At 65.0% G+C, this 22,573-nt stretch overlaps 1 protein-coding gene across 1 annotated transcript in view; it reads right to left on the bottom strand.

The window, feature by feature from the left end:
- The window catches only part of COPA (coat protein complex I subunit alpha), a 44,628-nt gene that overhangs the window by 2,794 nt on the left and 19,261 nt on the right, over nucleotides 1–22,573 (bottom strand). Inside the window, exons 11-31 of the mRNA XM_075908334.2 lie at nucleotides 20,707–20,857; nucleotides 20,106–20,172; nucleotides 19,602–19,677; nucleotides 17,057–17,139; nucleotides 15,818–15,957; nucleotides 14,716–14,801; nucleotides 12,598–12,736; nucleotides 11,831–11,993; nucleotides 11,599–11,745; nucleotides 9,084–9,273; nucleotides 8,734–8,829; nucleotides 7,941–8,029; nucleotides 7,641–7,764; nucleotides 5,854–5,943; nucleotides 5,667–5,776; nucleotides 5,024–5,101; nucleotides 4,786–4,854; nucleotides 4,484–4,620; nucleotides 3,944–4,130; nucleotides 3,745–3,855; nucleotides 39–200 (exon numbers count right to left, since the gene is read on the bottom strand). Coding sequence (XP_075764449.2) covers nucleotides 39–200; nucleotides 3,745–3,855; nucleotides 3,944–4,130; nucleotides 4,484–4,620; nucleotides 4,786–4,854; nucleotides 5,024–5,101; nucleotides 5,667–5,776; nucleotides 5,854–5,943; nucleotides 7,641–7,764; nucleotides 7,941–8,029; nucleotides 8,734–8,829; nucleotides 9,084–9,273; nucleotides 11,599–11,745; nucleotides 11,831–11,993; nucleotides 12,598–12,736; nucleotides 14,716–14,801; nucleotides 15,818–15,957; nucleotides 17,057–17,139; nucleotides 19,602–19,677; nucleotides 20,106–20,172; nucleotides 20,707–20,857 — 2,495 coding nt within the window. The remainder of the gene's footprint in view (nucleotides 1–38; nucleotides 201–3,744; nucleotides 3,856–3,943; nucleotides 4,131–4,483; nucleotides 4,621–4,785; nucleotides 4,855–5,023; nucleotides 5,102–5,666; nucleotides 5,777–5,853; nucleotides 5,944–7,640; nucleotides 7,765–7,940; nucleotides 8,030–8,733; nucleotides 8,830–9,083; nucleotides 9,274–11,598; nucleotides 11,746–11,830; nucleotides 11,994–12,597; nucleotides 12,737–14,715; nucleotides 14,802–15,817; nucleotides 15,958–17,056; nucleotides 17,140–19,601; nucleotides 19,678–20,105; nucleotides 20,173–20,706; nucleotides 20,858–22,573) is intronic.

Below are 22,573 nucleotides of genomic sequence, written 5' to 3'. Positions count from 1 at the left end.
GGTCTGCGCCAAGCCCCCTCGTTCTGCTCTGCATTTACCTGCTGCGCCACTTCCGGCTTGGGGCCCAGCTCCAGGAGCCGGCGGGCGAAGGTGGCGGCCGTCTTGAAGTTCTTGAGCTTGAAGAAGAGGTTGAGGGCGGTGCGCAGCACCAGGATCATGTGCACAGGCTGCAGGTTGGAGTGAGTGAAGTAGGCTGCCATCTGCGTGGGGGGAGAGACCCTGTCAGAAGGGGCAGTGTGTGCCACTTGCTTCCTGGGCCCCGTGGGAGGAGAGCCTGCCCGAGCCATGGGCAGCCCGGCTGCGGGGGGACGGTGGCAGGACCAAGCCAGCAGGGCAGTGGAGCGGCAGAGGGCCAAGGCCACGCCCAGCGACCCAGGCGGCTAATAAACCCCAGCAGATCTCACACGGATCTATAGCCTCCTTCTCCCCACCGCCCAGACGGAGAGCCAGGCCACAGAGCGGAGCACCGACTGGCCCCCACTCGCCCAGCTGCAGAGCTGGGAACGCAACCCAAGTCTCTGGAGACCCAGCCATGCGCTACCCACTACGCCACCCTGCCTCCCTGTTAAGTCAGGGTGTAAAATCCTGGTTAATCAGTTAGTGGGATTGTTGATTAACCGTTAAGCACTGCCACTTCACGGCAAGGGTTACCGACTAACCGGATAGCCGGAGAGCACTGCCCCTTCACGGCGAGGGTTACCGACTAACCGGATAGCCGGCGAGCACTGCCCCTTCACGGCAAGGGTTACCAACTAACCGGATAGCCGACGAGCACTGCCCCTTCACGGCGAGGGTTACCGACTAACCAGATAGCCGGAGAGCACTGCCCCTTCACGGCAAGGGTTACCGACTAACCGGATAGCCGGCGAGCACTGCCCCTTCACGGCGAGGGTTACTGACTAACCGGATAGCCGGCGAGCACTGCCCCTTCACGGCGAGGGTTACCGACTAACCGGATAGCCGGCGAGCACTGCCCCTTCACGGCGAGGGTAAACGACTAACCGGATAGCCGGCGAGCACTGCCCCTTCACAGCCCAGGGTTACCGACTAACCGGATAACCGGCGAGCACTGCCCCTTCACGGCCCAGGGTTACCGACTAACCGGATAGCCGGCGAGCACTGCCCCTTCACGGCGAGGGTTACCGACTAACCGGATAGCCGGAGAGCACTGCCCCTTCACAGCCCAGGGTTACCGACTGACCGGATAGCCGGCGAGCACTGCCCCTTCACGGCGAGGGTTACCGACTAACCAGATAGCCGGAGAGCACTGCCCCTTCACGGCCCAGGGTTACCGACTAACCGGATAGCCGGCGAGCACTGCCCCTTCACGGCGAGGGTTACCGACTAACCGGATAGCCGGCGAGCACTGCCCCTTCACGGCGAGGGTAACCGACTAACCGGATAGCCGGAGAGCACTGCCCCTTCACGGCGAGGGTAACCGACTAACCGGATAGCCGGAGAGCACTGCCCCTTCACAGCCCAGGGTTACCGACTAACCGGATAACCGGCGAGCACTGCCCCTTCACGGCCCAGGGTTACCGACTAACCGGATAGCCGGCGAGCACTGCCCCTTCATGGCGAGGGTTACCGACTAACCGGATAGCCGGAGAGCACTGCCCCTTCACGGCAAGGGTTACCGACTAACCGGATAGCCGGCGAGCACTGCCCCTTCACGGCGAGGGTTACCGACTAACCGGATAGCCGACGAGCACTGCCCCTTCACGGCGAGGGTTACCGACTAACCGGATAGCGGGAGAGCACTGCCCCTTCACGGCAAGGGTTACCGACTAACCGGATAGCCGGCGAGCACTGCCCCTTCACGGCGAGGGTTACCGACTAACCGGATAGCCGGTGAGCACTGCCCCTTCACAGCCCAGGGTTACCGACTAACCGGATAACCGGTGAGCACTGCCCCTTCACAGCCCAGGGTTACCGACTAACCGGATAGCCGGCGAGCACTGCCCCTTCACGGCCCAGGGTTACCGACTAACCGGATAGCCGGCGAGCACTGCCCCTTCACGGCGAGGGTTACTGACTAACCGGATAGCCGGCGAGCACTGCCCCTTCACGGCGAGGGTTACCGACTAACCGGATAGCCGGCGAGCAATGCCCCTTCACGGCGAGGGTAAACGACTAACCGGATAGCCGGCGAGCACTGCCCCTTCACAGCCCAGGGTTACCGACTAACCGGATAACCGGCGAGCACTGCCCCTTCACGGCCCAGGGTTACCGACTAACCGGATAGCCGGCGAGCACTGCCCCTTCACGGCGAGGGTTACCGACTAACCGGATAGCCGGAGAGCACTGCCCCTTCACAGCCCAGGGTTACCGACTAACCGGATAACCGGTGAGCACTGCCCCTTCACGGCGAGGGTTACCGACTGACCGGATAGCCGGCGAGCACTGCCCCTTCACGGCGAGGGTTACCGACTAACCGGATAGCCGGAGAGCACTGCCCCTTCACGGCGAGGGTTACTGACTAACCGGATAGCCGGCGAGCACTGCCCCTTCACGGCGAGGGTTACCGACTAACCGGATAGCCGGAGAGCACTGCCCCTTCACGGCGAGGGTAACCGACTAACCGGATAGCCGGAGAGCACTGCCCCTTCACGGCGAGGGTAACCGACTAACCGGATAGCCGGAGAGCACTGCCCCTTCACAGCCCAGGGTTACCGACTAACCGGATAACCGGCGAGCACTGCCCCTTCACGGCCCAGGGTTACCGACTAACCGGATAGCCGGCGAGCACTGCCCCTTCACGGCTCAGGGTTACCGACTAACCGGATAGCCGGCGAGCACTGCCCCTTCACGGCCCAGGGTTACCGACTAACCGGATAGCCGGCGAGCACTGCCCCTTCACGGCCCAGGGTTACCGACTAACCGGATAGCCGGAGAGCATTGCCCCTTCGCGGCGAGGGTAACCGACTAACCGGATAGCCGGCGAGCACTGCCCCTTCACGGCGAGGGTTACCGACTAACCGGATAACCGGCGAGCACTGCCCCTTCATGGCCCAGGGTTACCGACTAACCGGATAACCGGCGAGCACTGCCCCTTCACGGCCCAGGGTTACCGACTAACCGGATAACCGGCGAGCACTGCCCCTTCACGGCCCAGGGTTACCGACTAACCGGATAGCCGGCGAGCACTGCCCCTTCACGGCGAGGGTAACCGACTAACTGGATAGCCGGTGAGCACTGCCCCTTCACGGCGAGGGTTACCGACTAACCGGATAGCCGGCGAGCACTGCCCCTTCACGGCGAGGGTTACCGACTAACCGGATAGCCGGCGAGCACTGCCCCTTCACGGCGAGGGTTACCGACTAACCAGATAGCCGGTGAGCACTGCCCCTTCACGGTTAGGGTTACTGACTAACCGGTTCACCTTTCAGTGCAGTTGATCCCTGCACAGCTCAATGAGCACAGCGATCCTGGGTGTGGCTAGTGGACCTCACAGGACGTGGCCCTGGCTAGCAGAACACACCAGGCAACCACCACTCGACCGACGAAGGACAAAACGGGCACCGATTGCAAGGGGCAAAGGGCTGGGCCTTCGGTGGGCAGGGCAGTCTCAGGCTGCTGCCGGCATGGCAAGCGGGTTATCATCAATGGGGAAACTGAGGCCCAGTGACGTGGCCAAGGGATCCCCCAGAGAGACTGTCGCCTCCTGTAACCAGGGTCTGCTCCCACCCAGAGCCAGGGACCCAGCGTCCTGGCCACCACAATGGAGCGCCGAGAGTCCCGGACCTCGCAGGTGCGCTTCTGCTGCTCCAGGGTCTCTTTGGGGAGCCTCTTCCGCTCGATCTCCATCGAGAGCCCCACGATGTACTCCCGGCAGATGGTGATGAGCTGCTGGGCCTGTGGCGAGAGGAGCGCGGGGTCAGGCACCGTCCCCCGTGGCTCCCGAGAGCGGGGGCCTGGGGGCCAGGGCGTGCCGGGCCCTCACCTCAGCAATCTCCTGCTTGTTATCCACCACCAGCAGCGGCACGCTCAGCAGGATGGCGCGGAACTTCTCCACCGCCTCCTCGAACTTGCCGGCCGTGGTGAGCTGGTAGCAGACTTGCAGGCGCTGGATCAGGTCGTTGAGCTTCAGGCCGACGACCGGGAGGGCATTCTTCAAGCCGGCGTCCTTCCTGCAGGGGTGGGAGGGGCAGGGCCGGCCCTGAGAAACCGGGAATGCACCGGGAGGCCAGCCGGGCAGGGAGGGGCGAGTTACCCTGATGGGCCGTCTGCAGTGCAAACGGGCCAGATCCACACAGCTCCTCGGCCCCACGGAGGCCCCCTGCCGCCTGACTGGCTGTTCCGGTGCGTGCTGGGAAAGTCTGGGTCACTCCCCACAGCGAGCTACCCCGGGGCAGAGGACGTGTTTCCAGATGCCCCGCCCCAGGGTGTGGGCTGGGCCTGTTGTGTCAGAAAGCGACTGGCACACGGGGAGTGCCCCCGGACACGCAGCACGCAGGGCCGGCGGGTCCGCCCGGCTGCTCACCAGTTGCGATGTGGGTATCCGTACATGGCGGGGAGGCAGGGCAGTGCCTGGTAGGTGGTGCGGCCCCGGGCATAGGTCTGCAGGAACAGCTGCTTGTAGGGGCCAAAGTGAGTCACTCCCACCTGGTCATGGAGGAGCTGAAGGGGAAGGCAAGCGCCACGCTTACTACACCGGCCGGCCAGCCTGAGAGCCCATTAGCACCGCACCCCCCGTCTGCCACCGAGCGGCCCAGGCCACGAGCGGGGCCTTGCCCCGTGACTCCTGGCCGGAGGAGTCCGACGGGAGGGAGCGGGGAGCCTCACCCTCATGGCCGTCTCAAAGGAACCTCCCAGGACGTGATCCACCGGCAGCTGGGAATTGTTGCACCAGACCTACGGGAGCAGGAAAGACGACAAGAGGAGCTGCAGGGTCCCCCCGCCCAACGCTCCCCAGCAGCAGGGCTCCTCGCGTCTCCCCACAAGCGTCACCGGCGCACAGGCGGGGGGGGGGGGTGCCTGCGAGAGGAGGTTTCAGGCCAGGCGGGGTGTTTGCTCCAGTTACCTGAGCTGGGCTGGTGCCCTTGGTGGGTGGCACGAAGAATCCATCCTCTGCCCCTCCTGCCGGGCCCGCAGGGACGTCCTGGGGAGCAAGCAGGGCGTGAGGAGCTCGCCAGTGCCGGGCGGGGCTGCAGCGCTGCAGCCGGAGCCAGCACGGGAGAGCGCACGCCCAGGCTGCCCTGCCCTCGTGCGCCAGCCTTCGCCTCTAGGCTGGGGTCCTGAGGAGGGGCGGGTCCGCCACCGGCCTCTGCTGAAACGGCCAGGCGGGGCGAGCTGGGGTCGGGGCTGGCCTGGGACCTCTCCCTGCGCCTCACTGGCCAGCAGGCGGTAGGGGCCCATCACCGGAGCCAGCGTCTCCGCAGACACAGCCCGCACCCGGCGCCAAACCTTGGGTTCCCCCGAAACGGGAGGGCTCACTCGCCGCGGGGAAGGAAAAGCATCAGCGTGACGCTACCAGCCTGGGTCAGTCGCTCAGGGAGATGCCCCACGTTCCACAAGGGCGCTGGCTCTGAACCCCACCACTGACCATTTCGCTAGGCCCCGGCCGGATCACGCCCGCGCGCTCTCCTGTTCCTTGCCCTGAAGGGCCACTCAAACCCGCTGCTTGAGACTCCAGCGTCCTCCCAGGACCCCCTCCGGCTCCCTACCAGTTCGGGGGGAAGGTCCAAATCCTCTTCCACTTCCCAGCCGCCTCCTTCTTCCTGGCCCTTACCCAGGGCTTCGTCGCCAAAGCCTTCCCCGGCGTCCACAAAGCCATCTGCGCGTTACAGGAGAGGGGTGAGCGCCCCGCTGGAGGGGAGACGCCCCGACGCTCCCCTCCTGCGCCCCTCTCACCTTCGTCCAGCTGCAGCTCGGCGTCCTCTCCCCAGCCCTCGGTGCCAACGGTGTCGATGTCAATGTCGGCAGCCAGCGCCCCGCCCTTGCCTGGGGAAGGACAGGATGGCTCAGCGCCCCCGACACTCGACACTACGCGGGCCCACCCCAGACCCTGCTGCGGGGAAGGCTGAGGGGACCTGGGGCCAGGTGAAATCATCCAGGGGACTTCCTGGGGATGATTTCAATGTCAGGGCCCGCACCAGGAATCTGGAGTCACGAGGGAATCAAAACGGCGTTTGTCAGGGGGGCCGCGGGCCCTCGCCGCCTTGCTCTCCTGACGGGGCCGTAGTTGGATTCCAGCCAAGGGGGCCCAGGCCACTGCCTCCGGCGGCTCCCTTTGGCTGCAGTCGGTGCACGGGCCAATGGGAGTGCCAGGCTCCGCGCCGACGGACCCGTTCGGTAAACCAGGCAGCGCGGCCCACTGGCGGCTTTCCCACAGCAGGCCCCTGGCCGCCTGGAGGAGCGAGGAATTACAACGGGCCTGCCCCCGCCCGAGACCCTCTTCTGGGGCGAGAGTACAAACGGATCCCAGGACGGAAAGGGGGAGAACGTTCGCAAGGTGTCACAGGAGCCTATTGCAGCAAATGCCGAAGGGAAACGTGCCCCAGCCTGGCAGACCAAAGCAACCCAAATCAACAGGCCTCCTGCTTCCCGGACGCTTACGACCGCACGAGGCTGGAAATCAACACATCCAAACTGAAGGGGAGGAAATGAGGCCTAAGGGGTGGACAAAGCAGGAGGGGAGGGTCAGCCTGCCTCTTGCTCTCCTTCGGGGCCCTACACTGCAGACTTGGGAGAAACCTGCTCCCCTGGAGCTGGCTGGCTGAGAGAGACAAGGAGGGGAAGGAGAGACCTTCCCCCATCACGCTGCCACCTGGACCTTCTCTGTGCTAATCCTGCAATTGACCCTGGCCAGAGCTAGCCAAAGAGCCAGAAAACATCACCGCTTCCCCGTGGGATGGGAAATGCTCTCTTCCCTCCTTTTCCTGCCCACCTCTCCCCTGCTCCCTTCTGTCTGACGAGGATCTGGCGTGGCTGGCCCAGTCAGCATCTTGTGTAACCCTGCTGTCAGCTTGGGACCGGAGGCAGCTAAAAGCAACGCCGACCCAGCGCCACGTGGGGCCGCGATTACTAGGTCTCAGCGTGACTAAAAACCAGGTGCTGGCCCTGCGCTAGTCGCAGTCAGGTGGCGAGTGAAAAATCAGTACTAGAAACCACAGCATCGGCCCCTAGCTTTACTGTGCTGCTCTCTCCCTGGTCTGTGTGTTTTGGTCTTGTCTTTTAGGAACCAGGGTCGGACTTCAAACAGCAGCAGCAACAGCTCCCCCCCTCTCAACTCCCTCCTCTGTTCCCCCAAAGAACGGCTATTGCCGTCTTTAACCCCATCGCAGAGCCGTGGCCGTGCGTGTCCGTGTCCGTACGTGTGCACGTGTCCGTACGTGTGCACGTTTCTTTCTAAACCCTCTCTCTGGCTAAAATGAACAAGGGAAACCTCACTGCACCCTGTTCATTTCCAGTGCTTCAGCCCTTCCCTTTTCCTGAGTCTGTATTCCAAAGGAGCTAGGGGTATGTCTACACTACCCCGCTAGTTCGAACTAAGAGGGTAGTGTAGACATACCCTAGGGCTTTGAGGACGCCCCTGCCGAGGCTTCCCACAGGCCGAGGGCTCCGGAGCAGGCCCGGTTTGACGCTGAACGGCGACCGAGTCTGCTAACCCATGACTAGCTGAGCCCGTTTGTTCCCACCTTTGCTCGCAATCGTTCCCTCAAAGAAGCCCTTGGAGACAGTGAGCAGCGGCCAGTTGGTATCCAGAGGCATGATGGCCGCCGGCGGCTGCAGCAGCTTTGCGTCGGGGTCAATGTCTGGAATCTGAAAGGAGAGACCGTGGGAAGACGCCCTTGGCTTAGCCTCCCCTCTGGGCAGCCCAAGGGGCCGGGCTCAGCCCAGGCTGGAGCGGGGCCTGTCAGCTGCCTCAGCACCAGCACCCACAGCCCTCCCTCCCCTCCTTTTCCCGGCGGAGCCTTGTGACCAGCTGATCTACTAACCGTTTCCTTTTCTGGGTCAAACGTCTCCTTCAGGCTCTCGGCTTCCTCGTCCAAGCCGTGGGTTGCAGCCGTGAGATAGGCCAGGGACTCTGCAAAGGAGGGAAGGCACGTGGCAGAGGGACAGGGGGTTTAGGATCCTTCCTAAACCGCATCATGAGCGTGCGAATGGCAGACGGCTGCAATGTCCCGCTTGGCGCAGAACGCGCTTTACAGGCGAGTTTAGTCCATGCCAGGGCAGACCAGAGTTTGGGGGCAAGCTCAGAGACTCGGTGCCCGCTGGGGAATGGCGATTCACCAGAACTCCGCACAGACACTCCCTTTGCCAGACACGCACTGCGAGGAAGGAGAGGGCACTCCCACAGCCGGTCTCACGGACCGTCAGACCGGCAGCACACCAGGGCCATCGCCTCATAGGAGGGGCTGTGGGCTCAAGAAAGGAGAGCCCCTATTCGAAGTGCGTAATTGGGAGCCCTATAACTACTCATAGACAAGGCACTTCCTTGTGCTCTGCCTCGGTTTCTCCATCTGCAGTGGTAATGCTGAGCTGCCCCAGGGCACAGCAGGGGTTAACATCTGAGCATGGTCTGAGAGCTTGGCTGGAAGGCAGACGGGGGGAACGCCCAAACGAGCGGGTCCCACCCAGCCAAGGCGCAGCAGCTAACGCTCCGCCAAGTCCCCCTTTTGCGATACAATTAAACGGGAGACAAAGCCAAGATGCAGGAATGGACGTTTACTGGCTCCTGCCTGCAACCCGCAGGGCCGTGGCAGACGCAGCTGGCGCCGTGATACTCACTCTGCCCGCAGTTCTTCAGGATCCTCACCCTCTCCGCCACGTCCCCGAGGTACAGGGCGTTCTGGTAATGGCCACTCATGTCTTTACGGATCTCAGCTAAACCGAGGCAGACACAGAAACAGTCACCACCCTCTGCAGGTCTCAGGTGCCTCGACAAGCTGTCTCCTCCCCCCCCCCCCCCCCCGGTGTCCCGTGGCTCCTTCCTTAGGAGTCTTTATTTGCACTGCAACAGCATCTCGCAGCCGTGGTGGAGGACCAGGATCCCACCGTGCTGGGCGTGTACGAACACAACCACAGGACTGCTGCTGCCTCCAGGAGTGGACGTCTCATCCCCCACCCCGGGGACTCACCGATCTTCATCATCTTGCGGAGCTTCTCCAGGTTGCCGGTGAGGAGGTACAGGAAGGAAAGCCTGTCGAAGTTCTTGGTGCGCTGGTAGCACATCTCCACGATCTGATGGTTTCCCTGCAGCAAGGCCACCTCCCCCAGCTTCTCCCAGCAATTCTTGTCGTCCAGCGCCTTGGCTGCCTCCAGGGCGATCTAGCAGAACGGGGGAAGCGGCATGGAAGCCTGGGGCAGGCCTGGACTGCGCAGACCAGGCTCAACTCCGCCCACGACCTGGGGCAAGTCTCGGAGCCTGGTTCCCCGCCTGTGCCACGGAGATAACGGCCCGGCCCCGCCTCACCAGGGCGCGAGTGAGACTCGGGGCACGTCTTCCCCTGCTGCGCCGCAGAGCCATGTTCTGCAGGTCTAGGCTCGCTCCCGCCGCCCCTTAAGGGAAGCCCAGGGCGCGCCCGCTCCCGCCGCCCCTTAAGGGAAGCCCAGGGAGCGCCCGCTCCCGTCGCCCCTTAAGGGAAGCCCAGGGAGCGCTCGCTCCCGCCGCCCCTTAAGGGAAGCCCAGGGAGCGCGCGCTCCCGTCGCCCCTTAAGGGAAGCCCAGGGCGCGCCCGCTCCCGTCGCCCCTTAAGGGAAGCCCAGGGCGCGCCCGCTCCCGTCGCCCCTTAAGGGAAGCCCAGGGCGCGCCCGCTCCCGCCGCCCCTTAAGGGAAGCCCAGGGCGCGCCCGCTCCCGCCGCCCCTTAAGGGAAGCCCAGGGCGCGCCCGCTCCCGCCGCCCCTTAAGGGAAGCCCAGAGCGCGCCCGCTCCCGCCGCCCCTTAAGGGAAGCCCAGGGCGCGCCCGCTCCCGCCGCCCCTTAAGGGAAGCCCAGGGCACGCGCGCTCCCGCCGCCCCTTAAGGGAAGCCCAGGGCGCGCGCGCTCCCGCCGCCCCTTAAGGGAAGCCCAGGGCGCGCCCGCTCCCGCCGCCCCTTAAGGGAAGCCCAGGGCGCGCCCGCTCCCGCCGGCCCTTAAGGGAAGCCCAGGGCGCGCCCGCTCCCGCCGCCCCTTAAGGGAAGCCCAGGGCGCGCCCGCTCCCGCCGGCCCTTAAGGGAAGCCCAGGGCGCGCCCGCTCCCGCCGGCCCTTAAGGGAAGCCCAGGGCGCGCCCGCTCCCGCCGCCCCTTAAGGGAAGCCCAGGGCGCGCCCGCTCCCGCCGCCCCTTAAGGGAAGCCCAGGGCGCGCCCGCTCCCGCCGCCCCTTAAGGGAAGCCCAGGGCGCGCCCGCTCCCGCCGCCCCTTAAGGGAAGCCCAGGGCGCGCCCGCTCCCGTCGCCCCTTAAGGGAAGCCCAGGGCGCGCCCGCTCCCGCCGCCCCTTAAGGGAAGCCCAGGGCGCGCCCGCTCCCGCCGCCCCTTAAGGGAAGCCCAGGGCGCGCCCGCTCCCGCCGGCCCTTAAGGGAAGCCCAGGGCGCGCCCGCTCCCGCCGGCCCTTAAGGGAAGCCCAGGGCGCGCCCGCTCCCGCCGCCCCTTAAGGGAAGCCCAGGGCGCGCCCGCTCCCGCCGCCCCTTAAGGGAAGCCCAGGGCGCGCCCGCTCCCGCCGCCCCTTAAGGGAAGCCCAGGGCGCGCCCGCTCCCGCCGCCCCTTAAGGGAAGCCCAGGGCGCGCCCGCTCCCGCCGCCCCTTAAGGGAAGCCCAGGGCGCGCCCGCTCCCGCCGCCCCTTAAGGGAAGCCCAGGGCGCGCCCGCTCCCGCCGCCCCTTAAGGGAAGCCCAGGGCGCGCCCGCTCCCGCCGCCCCTTAAGGGAAGCCCAGGGCGCGCCCGCTCCCGCCGCCCCTTAAGGGAAGCCCAGGGCGCGCTCGCTCCCGCCGCCCCTTAAGGGAAGCCCAGGGCGCGCTCGCTCCCGCCGCCCCTTAAGGGAAGCCCAGGGCGCGCTCGCTCCCGCCGCCCCTTAAGGGAAGCCCAGGGCGCGCTCGCTCCCGCCGCCCCTTAAGGGAAGCCCAGGGCGCGCTCGCTCCCGCCGCCCCTTAAGGGAAGCCCAGGGCGCGCTCGCTCCCGCCGCCCCTTAAGGGAAGCCCAGGGCGCGCTCGCTCCCGTCGCCCCTTAAGGGAAGCCCAGGGCGCGCCCGCTCCCGTCGCCCCTTAAGAGAAGCCCAGGGCGCGCCCGCTCCCGTCGTCCCTTAAGGGAAGCCCAGGGCGCGCTCGCTCCCGCCGCCCCTTAAGGGAAGCCCAGGGCGCGCCCGCTCCCGTCGCCCCTTAAGGGAAGCCGGCTCCAGCTGGGAACTCCACGTCTCCTGCACACCTGGTGCCGGCCGGCCTGGGAGACCTAGGGCAGAGGGCGGCTCCTAACACTAGGGCCTGAGCAGAGAGGGTGAACTTTCTAGGGGGTTCCCACCTCTGACCGGCTGGATGCTGAGGGCAAGAGAGGCCTCACCGGAGAACCGCAGAGGCCATCCCTGCACCGCACCCGCCCACCCCCCAGAACACAGGCGAGCCTTCGCCCGAGGCCATGCCGCAGAGCCACATTTCACAGAGGTGCCCCCGTCGTGCCCTGGCCTCTCACCTCGATATTGCCGCACTCCAGGGCCAGGCTGAAGCGGGTCTTCTCGTCCTTCACGAAGTGCAGCGCCACCTCGGGGTAGCCCTTCTTCTGCAGGTAGGCGATGATGGACTGGCCCACCAGCTTGGCGTTCCGCACCATGTGCAGCACCTGGCGGGAGGAAGGGCCGGGCTCTGGGCGTGCACCTGGCAGGCCACGCCCTCTGGCAGCGGGAAGGCCCCGCCCGCCCACTCACCTCGTCGTACTTCCTGTTGATCAGCGCCAGCTTGAACCTGAACTCCGTGGGGTCGATGGTGAGGACCCTGGGCCGGCACTCCCTGTCCAGGCAGTACACGTTGTTCCCCTTCACGCGGGTGACGTAGATGGGCAGGTCCAGAGTGCGGATGATTCCATGGTCCCTAGACCGGGCCAGGAGGGATCTGCACGTCACGCCGTGCGGCCCATGCGCCTCGCCCCCAGGGTGTCAGCAGCCAGCCCAGCCCAGGGCACAGGCCACCCCACGAGCCCGCAGCCGGCGCCAGCGAGACCCACAAGGCTCAGCTGAGCACCCAGGGCTGGGCTGCAGGGCTGCCTCGCTCTGAGTCCCAGAACTGACCTGACTCCAGGGAGGGCGGGACAACACCAAGCCCCTCCTGGCAGTCTGGGACGCTCTCAGCCAACAGGGGCCGAGGGACTTTGCTGGGGGCGGGGGCGTGTGAAGCCTCCCCCTCCCCCACAGCGCAGAGAGCCCCAGGGCTTGGCGGGCCGGATCTTGCCCATCCCTGCTCTAGACAGTGGGGGCGGCACAGCCGGCTCTGGCGCTCGCCTCGGGGGCTGCCTGGGAGGCCGCGGCTACAGAGGGAGGGTCCCCGCAGGGCATGGGTCACACGCCCAGAGCGAGCAGGGACTGCCAAGGCTCAGAGGCCCAGCACCCGGGGCACAGCCCAAGACCCAACCGAGCCCAGGCGCCCCGGCGACGGGGCGGCTCCCACGCCAGGCCGGGCGCCGAGGCGGCAGACTCACCCCGTGGTGACCGCGTATTTGATGTGGTTGCTGGTGGTGTAGATGAAGACCCCGCTCTCGTCCCAGGCCCCGCTCTTGACGCGGATGTTCTCGTGGATGTTACACATGGACTCCAGCTTCCTGTTGCAGATCATGATGGCTGGGGAGAGGGAAGAGCAGAAAGCCGTAAGGTTACAGCCCGGGTTCCCTGGGAGCGGGGCAGCCACTTGAGAGCCCAGCACTCCACAGGCCGGGCGCTTCGGCCCAGCGGGAGCAGCCCCCCGCCACGGGGACCCCGCCCAGCACTCCGCAGGCCGGGCGCTTCGGCCCAGCGGGAGCAGCCCCCCGCCACGGGGACCCCGCCCAGCACTCCGCAGGCCAGGCACTTCGGCCCAGCTAGAGCAGCCCCCCGCCACGGGGACCCTGCCCAGCACTCCACAGGCCGGGCGCTTCGGCCCAGAGGGAGCAGCCCCCCACCATGGGGACCCAGCCCAGCACTCCGCAGGCCGGGCGCTTCGGCCCAGAGGGAGCAGCCCCCCGCCACGGGGACCCCGCCCAGCACTCCGCAGGCCGGGCGCTTCGGCCCAGGAAGAGCAGCCCCCCGCCACGGGGACCCCGCCCAGCACTCCGCAGGCCGGGCGCTTCGGCCCAGAGGGAGCAGCCCCCGCCACGGGGACCCCGCCCAGCACTCCGCAGGCCGGGCACTTCGGCCCAGCGGGAGCAGCCCCCCGCCACGGGGACCCCGCCCAGCACTCCGCAGGCCGGGCACTTCGGCCCAGCGGGAGCAGCCCCCCGCCACGGGGACCCCGCCCAGCACTCCGCAGGCCGGGCACTTCGGCCCAGCGGGAGCAGCCCCCCGCCACGGGGACCCCGCCCAGCACTCCGCAGGCCGGGCGCTTCGGCCCAGCGTGAGCAGCCCCCCGCCACGGGGACCCCGCCCAGCACTCCGCAGGCCGGGCGCTTCGGCCCAGCGTGAGCAGCCCCCCGCCACGGGGACCCCGCCCAGCACTCCGCAGGCCGGGCGCTTCGGCCCAGCGGGAGCAGCCCCCCGCCACGGGGACCCCGCCCAGCACTCCGCAGGCCGGGCACTTCGGCCCAGCGGGAGCAGCCCCCCGCCACGGGGACCCCGCCCAGCACTCCGCAGGCCGGGCACATCGGCCCAGGAGGAGCAGCCCCCCGCCACGGGGACCCCGCCCAGCACTCCGCAGGCCGGGCGCTTCGGCCCAGCGGGAGCAGCCCCCCACCATGGGGACCCCGCCCAGCACTCCGCAGGCCGGGCGCTTCAGCCCAGAGGGAGCAGCCCCCCGCCACGGGGACCCCGCCCAGCACTCCACAGGCCGGGCGCTTCGGCCCAGCTAGAGCAGCCCCCCGCCACGGGGACCCCGCCCGGCACTCCACAGGCCGGGCGCTTCAGCCCAGGAGGAGCAGCCCCCTGCCACGGGGACCCAGCCCAGCACTCCGCAGGCCGGGCGCTTCAGCCCAGGAGGAGCAGCCCCCCGCCACGGGGACCCCGCCCAGCACTCCACAGGCCGGGCGCTTCGGCCCAGAGGGAGCAGCCCCCCGCCACGGGGACCCCGCCCAGCACTCCACAGGCCGGGCGCTTCGGCCCAGCAGGAGCAGCCCCCCGCCACGGGGACCCCGCCCAGCACTCCGCAGGCCGGGCGCTTCGGCCCAGCGTGAGCAGCCCCCCGCCACGGGGACCCCGCCCAGCACTCCGCAGGCCGGGCGCTTCAGCCCAGCGTGAGCATCCCCCCGCCACGGGGACCCCGCCCAGCACTCCGCAGGCCGGGCGCTTCAGCCCAGCGTGAGCATCCCCCCGCCACGGGGACCCCGCCCAGCACTCCGCAGGCCGGGCGCTTCGGCCCAGCGTGAGTAGCCCCCCGCCACGGGGACCCCGCCCAGCACTCCGCAGGCCGGGCGCTTCAGCCCAGGAGGAACAGCCCCCCGCCACCGGGACCCTGCCCAGCTCTCCGCAGGCCGGGCGCTTCAGCCCAGCGTGAGCATCCCCTGGCCGCGGCAGGAAGGGCCCCCGTTTAAGCGGGTAAGCAGTGAAACAATGTTTAACCAGTTAACTGGTCGATTGGGATTTCACACGCCTACCCAGAAGCCCACGGGGCGTGCAAGGCAGAGGGCCCCTACCGTGCTTAGCCAGCAGAGCCACGTGGGACATGTCCGCTGACCAGATGACGTACTTCACCTTGGAGATCTTCACCGAAGCCTGGGTCCTGCAGGGGACACAGCGTTACCGCAAGGGCCTCTCCCAGGGAGACTCACAGCAGCCCTCCCCTTAGGTCTATGGGCTCCCGCTCCTGAGCAGCACGGGGCTTGATTCTCAGCTACCGAAGAGCCCTTTACGCCGGGCCGGCACTGGAAAGCAGCGATTACGGCGCGTCTACACGAAACGGACGCTGCCGGACTAGCAGTAAGGGGCCCTCGCCCGAGAGCCGGATCCTCGGGAGTCTAGTCACACCAGGAGACGCCCCCCAAAGCTACACAGGCCGAGATGTGTAAAGCGACAACTTAAAAGCCCCAACTTTGGGGTTTATTTTCAGAGGCAGATTTTCCAGTTCCCGTGGAACTTCTGTTTCACTAACAGCTTGACACAACCCTCCTTGCAGCGCTAGAAACCCAGGCCTTGGGCTAGCGCTAAGTAGAAATGACAGGAAGCAGGCTAGTTTCAAGGCACAGCACTGGGTGAAAGGCCAAGTCAATCTGTCTGTAAATGCCTCGGTATCTTTCCTCTGGGATTCGACAGACCCTGGTAACACACAAGGACGCTTGCAAGGCACCGTGTGCGTACCGGCAGGGGCCTTTACAACAGACCCAGGTGCACTAGGGATCACTCCTGCACGGGCGTAGGGCTTTGGCCAAATTCAGAGCCTCGTTCTCCCCCACCCTCTGCCTTGCGTGGTCAGTGCACCAGTGGCAGCATTTCACGCTCACTTCGCACCAGTGTAAGTTTTGTCACAAGGTGTAGAACAAGGGGGAGTCGGCGCCCTGACCACCACTGAGGCTGGTGCTTTGTCAGTCTGATTCTGCAGTCGCAGTGATGAACACACCTGTCCCTCAGAGGTGACAGTGCCTGCAGAACAAGCGGCACCATGGCCCTTGTAACAGCTGGTAGCTGCGATTTGGCTCAATGTGACACTGCTTGCAGCTGGCGCTAGGTCTGGGTGGGTATCAACAGCGTTCCCTGCCCCAACAGGCACCCCGTGGCAGGATCACAAGGGAGGGACCTTACCGCTTCTGCTGCACATCGAAGAGGGTGATGGAGTCCGCGTCCCTCAGTAACAGGTTCCCGGTGCCGGCGTAGAAAATCTCATCACAGTTGGGGACCTGCACTTTCTTGGTAATCTCATTCTTCAAGTTCTTGATTAGGATCTGTGGTGCAGGGAGGGGAAATCGAGGAGCGAGGTAGCTAGTTAGGAACAATAGAAGATTTCCCATTTGCAATCCAAATGGAGTCTACACACCACACTGCTCTTAAGCTGGTTCCAGCACGTACCAGCTCCCACCAGCCCCAAGGGGGGCAGGTTAAGCCGTCTCTGCATGCACTGCGAGCCCATGCTCGTGGGTTCACCGTGTACACGGTTCCACTTTCGCACCCTCCTCTGTATCTCTCTGGCTAGTGAAGTTCAACCTTCTGGCAGGATCTGCGAGCTCTGCAGGAGGGGCGAGGATGGAAAAGATGCAGCGGAGGAAATGTAGAGCGCTCGGCAGGAGAGGGAAACAGAGGGGTGGTCGAAAGGGAGGAAGCAGGAAGAGGCCAATCCGAGGCCAGAAACCAGAGAACAAGGAACAGCGGAAGGGAGAGAAGCAGGAAGTTCCAAAGTCTGCTCCTCAGGAGGTGGCGGCAGCGTCTATTGCACGGAGCTGTGCCGCTGCACTAACGTCGCAGGGTGCGCACACGTATTTCTTCAGCTGCCCGGCTGGCGCTGGGGGACGATCTGAGCCCTGCTTCTCTCCCGTCAAGGGGGAGGCAACCGACAGGCTGTAAAGCGTGACAATGCCATTTACCCCTTTGTGCCTTTAAGTGACACCAGCCGACCACTTTCCTTCCCGACTCTGGTCAGTTTCACTTCGAGTCTCCCATTTCAACTCAAAGCCTGGGCCCCCCACTGCAATCCCAGCCCAGCAGGCAACCGCTAGGGTAACCGAATGGTAGGTCAGCTAAGCCACTAAGCAGGATCTCGGGCAGGGGGCAGGTTAGGCTCCCTCTGCAGAGGCTGCTCCAGACAAGAGGAGCCCGTCTGCAGCAGCCCCCGCCCATTCCAGCCTCTGCCAGGTGCCAGTTAACTGGTGAACCTTTCACTTCCCTACCCGACACCTTTTCATTAGTTTAAATGTCACGTCTCCAGCACGCTTCCTGTTAAGCCAGGGCCAGGGCCAGGGCCAGGGCCCACACGTGAGCAGTCCGACTGCCCCTCTCCGTGCACACGCACTTCCGCCCAGTTCCAAGGACCCCGGGACGCGCCCTTACCGAATGCATGCGATCCAGGACTGCAAAGCGGTTGCGAGCTACCCACACAGCTGTCAGCCCAGAGGAACGCTTCCCTTCCGGGGCTGGGAAGACAAAGCACAGGCAGCGAATAAAACCTCTGGCAGGCTGGGATGATCAAGTCTCGCTTGACTCCATCTTGGCTGCGCGGGATCAGCTGCTTCCTACTCATCCCATGTAACCCGAGGCGATTCGCAAGATTCATTTCCTCCCCCCGCCCTCTCAGAGCGCCACACGGCCAGCGCCAGCCCCTCGCGCTAGCCAAGCACAAGACTCAGCCAACGCCGCTGCCTGGCGCAGAAGAGGCCATCGTGGGTGACAGCGCACTCCATCAAGCTAACGAGCGGAGCCTCACTGGCCAAGCAAACCGAGCGGCGAGGTCCCGGCTTCAATGCAGGCCCCCTGCCGGGGCTCCCCAGCCTAATGCGCTGGAGGAGAATGAATGTGCTTTCCCTAGCGTGCAGCTGCTCCCTCGGCTTCAAATGGCCATGTGCGCACAGCCTGGAGAGAACTGCACGGCGCCCGCAGCAGATGGGCTGAGGGCTCCGCAGCGGTAGCACATGTGCTCTGTGCGAGGGACCAGAGACGCTGGGGAGAGACCAGTTCCGGTAAAACAAAGCGACTGGCCCGCTCCTTAGCTCCCGCCTCTGTCTTCATCGCGATAGCTGGGTTACCTGAGATCCAGACCGGCGCTAGTGCCAAGGAGGCCTATGGTCAGGCTTGTGAGAGGTCAGTGCCCCAAGAGGGAAGGGGATGAGGGCTGGACGTTCTTGTGGGTAAACACTCGAGGCTGGAGAGCTGGATTTTATTTCTGGCTCAGACGGGGTCTCTCCCGCGTGAATGGGAGTCATGTGGCTCTCCCTGAGCGTATGCACCTTCACAGCCCGACTACCAATGGCCTCTCACACTGGTTCACGTGGGAGAACATCCCTCGAGAGCTGCTCAGATCGAAGGTGCCTGACATTCCTATTACCCAGCATGTGTGCTGTAGAAGGGAAGGCCATGAACCGTCTGCTGTGGCAGCTCATTTTCTTCCTTGTTCCAAAAGCCCCGATTTACTGACTTCGCTCTTCTCCTACGTGTTCCCAGAGGAACAGGCTGAGGGATCTAGACGGTGCTGGGTCCTGCCGGGAGGGCAGGGGATGGACACGGTGCCTCCAGCTCTAGTGTTCGGAGGGCTGGGAGGTGGCTGCCCCTACGGGTTAAGTTCAGGGTTGATGGCGCATGCAGACATGGCTGGGATGTCTGTAGGTCAGGGCTTGGCGTCTGGGTGAACCAGCAGGATGGTACAAAGTAGGCATGTAAAACCCTGGCTATCCAGTTCACTGACTAAGGGGGAGGTGAGCGGGGGAGGGGGTGGAGGGGTGCTCCAGCCTCACTGGAGCTCCCTCCTCCCCACTAGCCACTGCAGGAACCACTCCAGCCTGGCCAGAGCAGCCCCTGTCCATGGCAGGCCCACCGTGGGGCTGGAACAGCCCCCTGCCCGCAGCAGGCGGGGAGCTGCTCCAGCCCCACTCGTCTATTAAGGCTGCGGCTGACTGGTGAACCCTTCTCATCCCTAGTGCGACTGGGATTTGCCCCAGCACGGCAGGCTGCCTTAGATATACCTGCTGCGTGTGGTTTTTAAGGGCCAAGGCCAAGATCTCCAGAAGAGACAGGGAGATGCTGAGTACCAAACGGGAGAGACTTTTAAAGGGCTTCACCTTCAGCAAGCAGAGCATTCGCCCTCTGGGACAATCACTCCCCTCGGAGGGGCCTCAGGTCACTTCCCAAAAATCACTAGCCACTTTTTAAACTTTCAACCGAAATGTGCGAACATGAGCGGCTCCATTAACCTCAGCCACCACGGGAACGGGAGTAAACATGGCCCCTCTCCGGCTCAGCGCGGCGCTATGCCGGGACCCTTTTGCACGAGAGACAGTCCCTCCAGCAGACCTGCATCAGCCAGGAAAGTCATTAACGCGCGAGCTGGGTTCTCGTCTGCCTCGTGCCTCACCCCACCCTGCCTCATCCCTCGCGCCTCACTGCTGTGACGACAGCGGCAGGAAGAACCCAGCTGGAGTTTCAGATCCCAAGTGGAAGGGAAAAAATGAATCATGGTTTGATTTGTAAATTGAGCAAATCAGATCTGGAATTTGCAGCGAGAGAATGTGACTATCGGGCCCCAGCAGTGTGACTGTCACAGCCGCTTGTCGGAGTAGAAAGCCACTCGGAGCACGGCGTATCTGGGTGACATCCATCTCCGCTGACAAGCCAGGAAGGCTGCCTGCTGTGCCGAAAGGGAAAATGGAAGGGCCCTAATAATTGAATTATAAAATATATATTTGCAGCTGTAAAGTTTGGGATGAACATGAATTTTTCAAGTCCATGTACCGCATGATATAGTGAGCAGGCAGGCCTGCCAAATGACTCACGCTGCTCAGGCTACGTAGGGAGAGAGAGAACACAAAGACTTCGGGAACAGACACTTTTTTACAACGGGATACGGGAGAACAACACAGAGAAATACAACACTTGAAACGCTCACCGTCCGGGTTCTGGGAGTCTGCGTCCTTGGGGATGGTGTACAGGTCATAGGTGCTGTTCTCCAGGTTACTGGCTCTCTGGAGAGAGGGGAAAGAAATACACATTAAATAGACACGCGCACACGTGAACCTCCTCCCTCTAGAGGGAACTGAATTGCAACGGGTGAGAAATCATCTCCGTCGGGTGCTGTGTGTTGCACAGGACACCCGGATACAGCGTCCCCTGTAAGCCGAGCGCTCTGGCAGGCGCTCAGGTGAGACTCAAATGCCGATTAGCAGAGCGCTCACAACCAGCATCGCGTGTTTCTACTGCTGGTGCATGTGCCTCTGTGCAAATAATATTTATTCCACACACAGATGGAAAAAGCAGAGAGAACACAGCCTGGATCCCAAGGCAACGGGCAGCCGTGTGTGTATGGGAGAGGGAGAAGACTCCCTACAGGCTGGCAGCACACCCAGCGACGGGACTGTTCTGTTCGACAGGATTCACACCCCAGCTGCCTTACCGTGCAGAGCAGGACGGAGTTCTCGGCCGGGTTGTACGACATGTTGAACACTGGGAACTTGGAACCACTGAAGAGGGGAGACAAAGAGGAAGTGAATCGCTCTCGCCCGAGAGCCCGTGTCTGGTTTGCTGCGCACGTCCCGGAGCGCGTCTTCCCTGAATCCTCTGGCTACAGCCCTGCGCGGACACTACATCGGTGTCTGCATCTGCCCACGGGAGCGGCGGGTATCTGCCGTGACATCCGCAGAGGCCAGTACGTGGGCTAGACGGCAGATCCCCAGAGCTCGAACCACAGCTGCCCGAGGGGCCCAGAGCAAGTCCCCACCGCTGCTGCAGACAACGGGGACAATCAGCCTTAGCGGCGATGGTGATTTCTGGGAGGACACCAGGCCCCACCAGGAACGGGGCTGAGACAGAGGTCACCAAATGGCCCCCGCCAATGGGGAACAGCTGAGAAGCCAGAGCTCCGTAGCCGGTTGTCGACTCCCCAAGCCACATGGCAGACCCTGCCTCAAAGCGACCCCACAGGGCACTGAACTCCTTGGGAGTCATTCCGAGGGGCCGGCGGCAGCACCAGCTAGTGGCTGCCCCGCGTCCCTCACCTCCTCAGCTGCATGACAGCCACGTCCTTGGAGCTGTTGAAGTCGAGCTGGCGCAGGAACCGGTCCTTCACGTAGTACAGCATGTTCCCGTGCACGGCGTAGGCCGGCCGCTCCCGCTCCAGCTTGAACACGATCATGCCGCCGTCATGGCCTGGGAAGGAAAGGCAGGAGTCACCGGCGGCCATCCCGAGGAAACCCTGGGGGGGCAGGGAGGGGCGAGCCGAGCCGCTTGCCCCCGCCACCTCGCCAGCAGAGCACTGACTAGGGCAAGTGTACCCCTGCGTCCCTCCCCCCCACCACATCCCTACGCCTCTCCCCCCCAGAACCACATCCCTGCGCCTCCCCCCGCGAACCACATCCCTACGCCTCCCCCCCCGCGAACCACATCCCTACGCCTCTCCCCCCCCAGAACCACATCCCTACGCCTCTCCCCCCCAGAACCACATCCCTACGCCTCTCCCCCCCCCGAACCACATCCCTGCGCCTCTCCCCCCCCCGAACCACATCCCTACGCCTCTCCCCCCCGAACCACATCCCTACGCCTCTCCCCCCAGAACCACATCCCTACGCCTCTCCCCCCCAGAACCACATCCCTACGCCTCTCCCCCCCAGAACCACATCCCTGCGCCTCTCCCCCCCTAACCACATCCCTACGCCTCCCCCCCAGAACCACATCCCTACGCCTCTCCCCCCCAGAACCACATCCCTACGCCTCTCCCCCCCAGAACCACATCCCTACGCCTCTCCCCCCGCAGAACCACATCCCTACGCCTCCCCCCCGAACCACATCCCTACGCCTCTCCCCCCCAGAACCACATCCCTACGCCTCTCCCCCCCCAGAACCACATCCCTACGCCTCTCCCCCCCAGAACCACATTCCTACGCCTCTCCCCCCCCGAACCACATTCCTACGCCTCTCCCCCCCCGAACCACATTCCTACGCCTCTCCCCCCCAGAACCACATCCCTACGCCTCTCCCCCCCGAACCACATCCCTACGCCTCTCCCCCCCGAACCACATCCCTACGCCTCTCCCCCCCAGAACCACATCCCTGCGCCTCCCCCCCCAGAACCACATCCCTACGCCTCTCCCCCCCCAGAACCACATCTCTACGCCTCTCCCCCCCAGAACCACATCCCTGCGCCTCTCCCCCCCCAGAACCACATCCCTGCGCCTCTCCCCCCCCAGAACCACATCCCTGCGCCTCTCCCCCCCGAACCACATCCCTACGCCTCTCCCCCCCCAGAACCACATCCCTACGCCTCTCCCCCCCAGAACCACATCCCTACGCCTCTCCCCCCCCAGAACCACATCCCTACGCCTCCCCCCCCGAACCACATCCCTACGCCTCCCCCCCCGAACCACATCCCTACGCCTCTCCCCCCCCGAACCACATTCCTACGCCTCTCCCCCCCAGAACCACATTCCTACCCCTCTCCCCCCGAACCACATCCCTACACCTCTCCCCCCCCGAACTACATCCCTACGCCTCTCCCCCCCCCACAACCACATCCCTGCGCCTCCCCCCCCAGAACCACATCCCTACGCCTCTCCCCCCCCAGAACCACATCCCTGCGCCTCCCCCCCCAGAACCACATCCCTACGCCTCCCCCCCCAGAACCACATCCCTACGCCTCTCCCCCCCCGAACCACATCCCTGCGCCCATCCATTCCGAACGTCGCTGCATGGATCCTTCTCCAGCCTGTCGCCTGGACCACGTCACCCCTCTCCCCTTCTCTGCCACTGCCAGCAGCCGCTGCCCACTGGGCACGTTTTCAAAGGGGCCTTTCGCACCCGCCCTCACTGTGAGCACCTGCCAGACTCCTCAGTACAGACCTTCAGATCCCTCCTTAAAACTCCATCCCC

Source organism: Pelodiscus sinensis, chromosome 22, assembly GCF_052426305.1.
Source record: "Pelodiscus sinensis isolate ZL-2025 chromosome 22, ASM5242630v1, whole genome shotgun sequence".
NCBI lineage: Eukaryota > Metazoa > Chordata > Testudines > Trionychidae > Pelodiscus > Pelodiscus sinensis.
Note: the sequence above shows the minus strand (reverse complement) of the source record. Positions and strands in the feature narration are given on the sequence as shown.